Raw genomic sequence first — 7,236 nt, forward strand, 5'->3', positions numbered from 1 at the left:
TCTTCACTTTTATGCAGATGTTAGGATGTCAGTTACAAGCCTTATGATAGTGAAAATCACATCTTTAAGTTAAAGGGGAAGGCCAAAACCACAAGCTCAAAAATATATACCATGACAAGTATATGACCTTGCCTAAAGAATAAAACAAGATAGCAAAGGTTTAATATATATTTCCTTATGTATATAAAACATCAATAGTATACATAAAATAAACAAGTAAAGTATTGGTGATATTGTTGATCATGTCTACTGGTCAATGCGCACCCACATTCCACGGCTAGGAACACCGCGGTGAACCACAAAGAGTAAATAGTAGCCTGGTGGAGCAATTCTGCCTGAAGGTGGTGCTACTACAGAAACCTCTTGATTTGTCACAGCTTGAAGCTTCAAAATGAGCAGCCTTTGTCCTTGAGAGTAGCCATGTGTTGTAAAAGGCGGTGCATACATTGTAACCTTAATGTCTGTCTCATCTACAACTTCATCCAACTTGATATTGATCTTGAAATTCTGACCATATTTCATCTCCTTGTTGGCTCCATTCTCAAGAATTTGGGGCTTGTGTTGTTCCAACTCAGGTGCCAAGTAAGGAGGTGAGAATTTCTCCACTCTCAAATCAGTTGGATATTTAGCCTGGAAGTCATACACAGCATGGGTATTGCTGCCTGCCACTAAAATTTTGCCATCTGGCAAAACAGCAGAAACAGAATGGTACATTCTAGGGATTTGTGAAGGGGTCAATTCCTTGAACCTCTGCCCTTTTGGTTTGTTTGGGCTATAAAGAAGTGGAACAAGATTAGGTTCCTCAGCAGCATCCCATGCCGAAGTTCCTGTCTTTGCTCCATTGATGATCAATATATCTCCGGTTGGTAGAAGCAACATGTCTCCCATCACTCTTGGTGATAGCATTTCTTCAATATCCCATTGAGCTCCTTGTCTGTTAGCAAATAGCCTTCCACAATCTTTTAATGCGGGGAAGAACTGTCTGGGTGGAAACTCGGAATATTTGAAGGCATCGTTGGTATTTCCACCACAAACAATGATCTCAACTTCAACATCCTCAGGATTAGGAGTATTGAGATTGATTGGCAAAAGTGCGGACATTCCTGATGCTGGATAGTTTCTTGAACCTCCTGGAAGTACAGGAAGATCGCGGATGGTTTTTCCACTATAAGGATCAATGATTATTGATCTATCGTTGGCAAATATAAATACATTCCCATCAGGAAGAAGATTGACGAATGGATAGAGATTGTTTTCTTTCTCGTCTTCAGTCTCAACAAGGAAATTTAACCCAAATTGTTGCACCTGAAATTGCAGTCTTCCTGGTGGAATGATTTCGTAGTTGTGTGCACCACGACCTCCAACAAGAATGAAGCTACCATTCTCAAGCATATGCTGAGTAGCATACCTGTTGATTCACAAACATAATACTTCACCATCATTTTAGAAATGGACAATAATATTTATATTATTAGTAATTGGTTACTTATCTTTTTTAAGAACTACAACAAAAGAGACATTTAGTGGCCATATTATAAATTTTTATTTTAAAGTGATGGATATAGTATACAATGTTTCTTTTATGTTGATAGTGTGTGGAAGATTAACTCTTTTAAAAGTAAGATTGGAATGATATATTTGTACCATCTCATAGCAGCAAGACCATTAGCATTTTCCTGAAACTCGCAGTTATCGCATGGATTCATGATTCTGATACTACGGATTCCTTCACGATAACCTCCTGTGCTTACTAGTTCACCATTAGAGGACAAACCTCCGGATGAGCACCATGTATCAGTCATTATCTGTGTATCAATTGAACGAAAAAAATACCAATTATTAGAAAAGGAAACAGAGCTATATGTGGAACTTGCAGATCAAAAAGCATTCATTTTGTTCCTTGACAATGAATTTTTTATCCTTAAAAGGTGCAAATGATATTTATGCCTAGCAAGAAAAAGAACAAGATCTCTTTTTAGATCTTTAGGTAAATATTAAAGCTTTACCATGAGAAAATGGAAAAAAGGTTCAGAAAAAAAAAAGAAAAAAAAATATAGGTTGATGTTAATTTAATTCAGTAACATTCTAAGACACAAACTCTCAAGAAAGGTTACTAATTTCTTACAGGAATAAAGAAATGTGACATAATGATAGAAATAATTAAATAAATTAGTGATTTTGAAAAATCTCGTTAATCTGGTCTGTATAATTTTAAGTGCACATGTATTATTTGCCTCTTATGCATGTGTATGTACTTCTCTATAATAAAGGAAAGATTACCTAAATACACAACTTATTTTATTATATTGTCTAAAATTTCCTATCATTTGAAAAAATTACAAAAATCCCTACTTTATGCTATTTGTCGATCGGATAAGTTACTTTACGCGATGTATCAGTTGAATATATCACTTTATTTGATGTATCGGAACGCTGATGGATGTTTTGGGATGTAACCAAATTTCAGAAAATTTAAGGATGGATCCAGATTTCACAAAATTTAAGGGATTTTTGTAATTGAAAAAAAACGTATGAATAGAATGTAATTAGCTCTTAACACTATGAGATTTTGGTAAATCATGCATAATATATTAGTGCAATGAGATATAAAAATAAGGAAGAGGTAACAAACCTTCAATGTCCTAACTTGACCACTCTCAACGTCATATTGAACACCATGAGACCAACAATCAGTCTCACCAGGCCTTTCTGGGACTGGCTTGCAAAATGGAGGGTTATTTTGAATTGCAGATGGTCCAAGATTTGTGGTGTCATACCAAACAGCCTTGTTATTTGGCATCAATTGTATATGCATGGCCGCAACACCAGAATTTGGTGAATGTAACATCCAAGCACCACGATTTTCCGTCTCGAAATCCGGCTTTGGAATGTCATTCTTTTTCACTTCGACAGCCGGTTCTAATGGTGCTACTTCCTCTTGGTTTTCGTGCATTCCATGAAAGGGAAAGGGAAAGGGAAATTGTGGAAATATTAATTCATTTTTTTTGTTTTTCTTGTTGGACTTGTTGGTTTTCTTCTTCTTTTTCTTTCCATCTAGGAATTCCAAAAATCCATGAGGGGAAGGATCAAAATTGACACCAACGGGAGAGTCGTCAGCATCGTCAAAGCCTTGGTTAATATGTTTGTTTCTAGCATAAGATGAAACAAAGAGTAAAGGAAGAAGAACAAAGGCTTTGATGTAGAAAGCCATTGAAGAAGCCTTTTTTTCTGTTTCTTCTATGGCTTTTATGACCGATTCATCATTGCTGCCTATTATTCTCTCTATTTATACCAATCAACAATACCTTCATTTAACCACATATTTCTTCCAAACTATTTATCAACCGTACCATCTCACACAATTTTCGCTAACCAAACATAAATTAAAACAAATATAAACAAACCACATTTATATTTATATTTATACTAAAAATCTCTACTCTTACGTGATGTTGTTTGACTTTTCATAAATATCTAAAGACTAATTAGTATTCCAATATTTAAACAAAAGAATACATCTTCTTTGCTAAATATATGGGATCCAATATAGGAAAAAGATATCGATACTGTCATTAAACATTTATTAAATAAAGAAATATGACATTCTTTTTTAATCGAAATGAAAAGAAAAAGATGTGTCACATAAATATAATTTTGAGAATAGTAGTAGCCAGTTCCGTTAGACAAGCAATGCACAAGCTAGAGCTTCCTGATTCCAATTATTAGGAACAAAAAATCAAAAATCAGCTCCGGAAAGGTTTTACTGTTGCACTTTATAATAAACCAATACTCCCTCCATCCTATTTTATGTCACTTTTCGGATTTCGAAATTCAAACAAGTTTATATTTTACCGTAAGTTTTTCATAGATCTTTTAAACATTTTGAATTATCAATTATTGTAACTTATAGTATTTTTTACGTAGTTTACAAATATATAAATTTCATTTCAAAAAAATTGAAGATCTCGTGCGCAAATTCCTAGTCAAATTTAAATTGTTTGACACTCGAAAAATGAAAAATATCACATAAATTGAAACAAATGGAGTATTATCTATTGTGCACTTTGAACGATAGTTTTTTTTTTAAAGTCAAATTTGGAGCTTGAGGCTCATTTTATTGATAGATATATGAAAGGGAAAACTACACAAAATAGACCTAAATGTGAAACTATTTACCAAAATTAGACCTAACTCAAATTACTCACCCTTAATAAATTCATGGCTCAAACTATTTACTCACTTACCCCACTTGTTTCTTTCTTATTTAGGACGTGATGCCATCATGAGTTGTACTTTGGGAGAACCAGTCTTATAACTCTAAAAACATTTTACAGGGTAATCACTTATAGTATTTCCAGATGTTTTACATGTCTTATTTACTCAATTGGCTTAGAATATCTTCACATTTATCCAACTACTCTTTTAGTTAATGGAAGTATGCTGCCCAAGCTTGTTTGGGTACGGGGCGCAATAGTAGTAGTAGTTGTTATGTGAATTGAGGAGACAATTTGTTCTTTTTTCCACGTTTGATATTTCTGTGTGATATTGTAGAATGTACATTCCATATATGCTTTGGCTCAAGGACAAAAGGGTTCATTGATAACGCTCAAATCACCCTCCAAAACCAATTAAAAGAGTGAGCAATTGTAGTCAGTAAAAATCCAACGAAGAGTCAAAGTGGGATCCCACAGGGAATGGTATATCATAGTGAATTCCTTATCAAGAAATTTGGATTTTAATTTAGCTCATTTGTAATTGTAACACCCCGCATCCGTAAAGAGGCCAATTGCAGATTTCTAAAGTTGCAGGTGGCACCGACGGGCACCACCCATGAACCGTAGGGTGACCCACTGCCTGCGTTGGTGGTCCGTGGTTCACCACCTGCGACCCTTCCCCTGAAAGCCCCAAAACTTTTGCCAAGTGTCGACCAACGATCGAACCTATGGACCGTAGGCCAGGCCACAGACCGTGTTCCTGGTCTGTGATCGAGGCCCCAGATTCAAGCCCCAGACGACGATCGCTGGTTGACCAGCACAAACCGTCGGTCGATCCACATTCCGTGGGTCTGGTCTGTCAGTTGGCCCCGACAACAATTAAGTCAGAGGTCGTTTGGTCTTTTCCTTATGCGTTGGACCCCTAAAGTACGTGGTTTTGATCATTTTTAGCCTAGTAAACTAATTAGAACCTACTATAGTCAATTCTTTCTCAAAGTAATCGATCAAACTTAGAACCAGAGAGGAGAAAGAGTCGACAAACGCTTTCCAAGAACGCAACAAGGTTTCCTTCAATTCTAGCCCCAAAATCAAAAGATTTCTCCATGGAATTCGTCACCAGGTATGTGGATTTCACTAGTGGATTCCTTTCACCCATTAGGTCCCTATATTTTAGTCAGAATCTTGATTCCCTTAATATTATCTGGACCTAGGGTTTCTTGAATGTTAGAAATTGTTGGGTTTTAGATGTTAGAATGATCCAAATAAGATTATCATGTTCTTGCTCAGTTTCCCGTATGATAATCAAAACCCTAGTTGTATATATTCGTTAGTTCATGAATTATGCATGCTAGGTCAGATCATTCAGATTATTCAGATATACACATGCTTCAGTTTACGAATGTCATATTATCAGTCATAATTTTTACATTCTCAGAGTTTGCATGTCAGTAGTTGAGCTATCCAGTACTTCAACATTTGACTAATAACATTGCTTATTTATATTCTAATTGGGAGAAGCTTAATACCGAGTGGACTAGGGTCAGTCACCCTCAAGTCCCAGAACTACGTGCCCCGTAGGTTGTAAGTTCCCTCTATGGGAATTATTTTAGTGATCACGCCAGTCATGCCTCTATACCTTTGGCCGGGTATATTGGTTCCTCTCGATGGGGCGTATACATCGGACTCCATATTTAGCTCATGTGGTTTTATGTCGGTTATTAGTAGCTTCCTTACAGTCAGATTCTATTGCATTAACAATGCTATCAGTTTTAGTTCAGATTTCAGATTCCACATGTTCTAAAGTTGGTCATTACATTCAGTTATTTCATCATCAGTATTATCAGTTTAGTGCTTATCTCATATCATTCCTCAGATATTATGCTTTGGTTCAGTTATGTTATTGTTCAGCTTTACTCTATCTTGCATGCTCAGTACCTTTCAAGTACTGATGCATACTCTGCGCTACATCTTCTTGTGATGTAGGTTCAGGTTCTCAGCTTCCACATCATGCATAGATCGGTTCTCGATCATCTGTTCAGCAACATCAGTGGTGAGTCCTCATTTTTCGAGGACAGTTGACATTATTGTCTTTATTTGCTTTTAGTTTAAGTTTCAGTGTTTGCTAGATTTAGCTGGGGCATGTCCCAGCACTTCTAGTCAGTTAGAGGCTATTTTAAGACATAGTTAGATTCAACTATAGTGTTAGAGTTTGACTTTTCAGTTGATGTTTAAACTCTAAGTTTCATATATTCAGATTTAGTATATGGGTATTCCCCATCATTTCAGTTTACATGATGATTTATCTTCCGCATAGTATTTCTTTATTTCAGTTTTTTTAGTAAGCTTATGATATGCCAGCAGGGTTAGCTTGGAGACATCTGTGATCCGAGGTCCCGTGTCCGCGTCCTGGGGGTAGCATCGAGGTTCGACAAACTTGGTATCAGAGCACTAGGTTTAAGATTCCTGGGATGTCTGAAAAGCCGCACTAAGTATAGTCCATTGCATGGGTCTGAAGTGCACCACATCTAATGAGAGGGAGGCTACGAAGTGTTTTAAGAAAAAACATTTTCTCGTTACTCTTATCATGCGTAATGTATGATCTAGTTCTTCGTTCTAAATCATTAGTTATGCACTTTCAGATCATGCCTCCTCGTAGAGCTTATGGAAGGAATGCAAATGCACGCAATGTTAACGCAGCTCCTCTAGTCCCAGATCAGGAAGTTTCAAATGTTGAGTGTCGGAACGCCATTCAACTTTTGGCTTAGAGTGTGACGAACCAGAATAATCAGGAGACTCCAGTTCCTATAAATGATAGTGGTGGATCAGTGGCAGCCAGGGTTTGAGATTTTGTAAGGATGAATCCGCTAGAGTTCTTAGGATCGCAGATTGGTGAGGATCCCAAAACATCATAGATGAGGTGAAGAAGATCTTTGGAGTGATGCAAGTGAAAGGTAATGATAGGATAGAGTTGGCATCCTATCAGCTGAAGGATGTAGCTCATATCTGGTATACTCAATTGAAA

At 36.6% G+C, this 7,236-nt stretch overlaps 1 protein-coding gene across 1 annotated transcript; it reads right to left on the minus strand.

The window, feature by feature from the left end:
* Positions 1 to 208: 208 nt before the first annotated feature.
* Positions 209 to 3,000, minus strand: LOC102605018 (uncharacterized). Its single transcript, XM_006341209.1, has 3 exons — positions 2,633 to 3,000; positions 1,645 to 1,805; positions 209 to 1,408 (listed from the first exon to the last, which is right to left on the minus strand). The coding sequence occupies exons 1-3, from the start codon at positions 2,951 to 2,953 to the stop codon at positions 247 to 249; spliced, it is 1,644 nt and encodes a 547-aa protein (XP_006341271.1). The 5' UTR covers positions 2,954 to 3,000; the 3' UTR covers positions 209 to 246.
* Between the last annotated feature and the right edge of the window lie 4,236 nt (positions 3,001 to 7,236).

The sequence above is a fragment of the Solanum tuberosum genome, unplaced genomic scaffold (genome assembly GCF_000226075.1).
Source record: "Solanum tuberosum cultivar DM 1-3 516 R44 unplaced genomic scaffold, SolTub_3.0 scf00022, whole genome shotgun sequence".
Classification (NCBI taxonomy): Eukaryota; Viridiplantae; Streptophyta; class Magnoliopsida; order Solanales; family Solanaceae; genus Solanum; species Solanum tuberosum.

What these genes read in the sequence shown, in the direction of transcription:
- LOC102605018 (XM_006341209.1), bottom strand. Translation starts at nt 2,953, where the DNA reads ATGCACGAAAACCAAGAGGAAGTAGCACCATTAGAACCGGCTGTCGAA. An exon ending in GTCAAGTTAGGACATTGAAG is followed by an intron (nt 1,806 to 2,632) that starts GTTTGTTACCTC and finishes ATTGATACACAG; the next exon opens with ATAATGACTGATACATGGTG. An exon ending in GGTCTTGCTGCTATGAGATG is followed by an intron (nt 1,409 to 1,644) that starts GTACAAATATAT and finishes GTGAATCAACAG; the next exon opens with GTATGCTACTCAGCATATGC.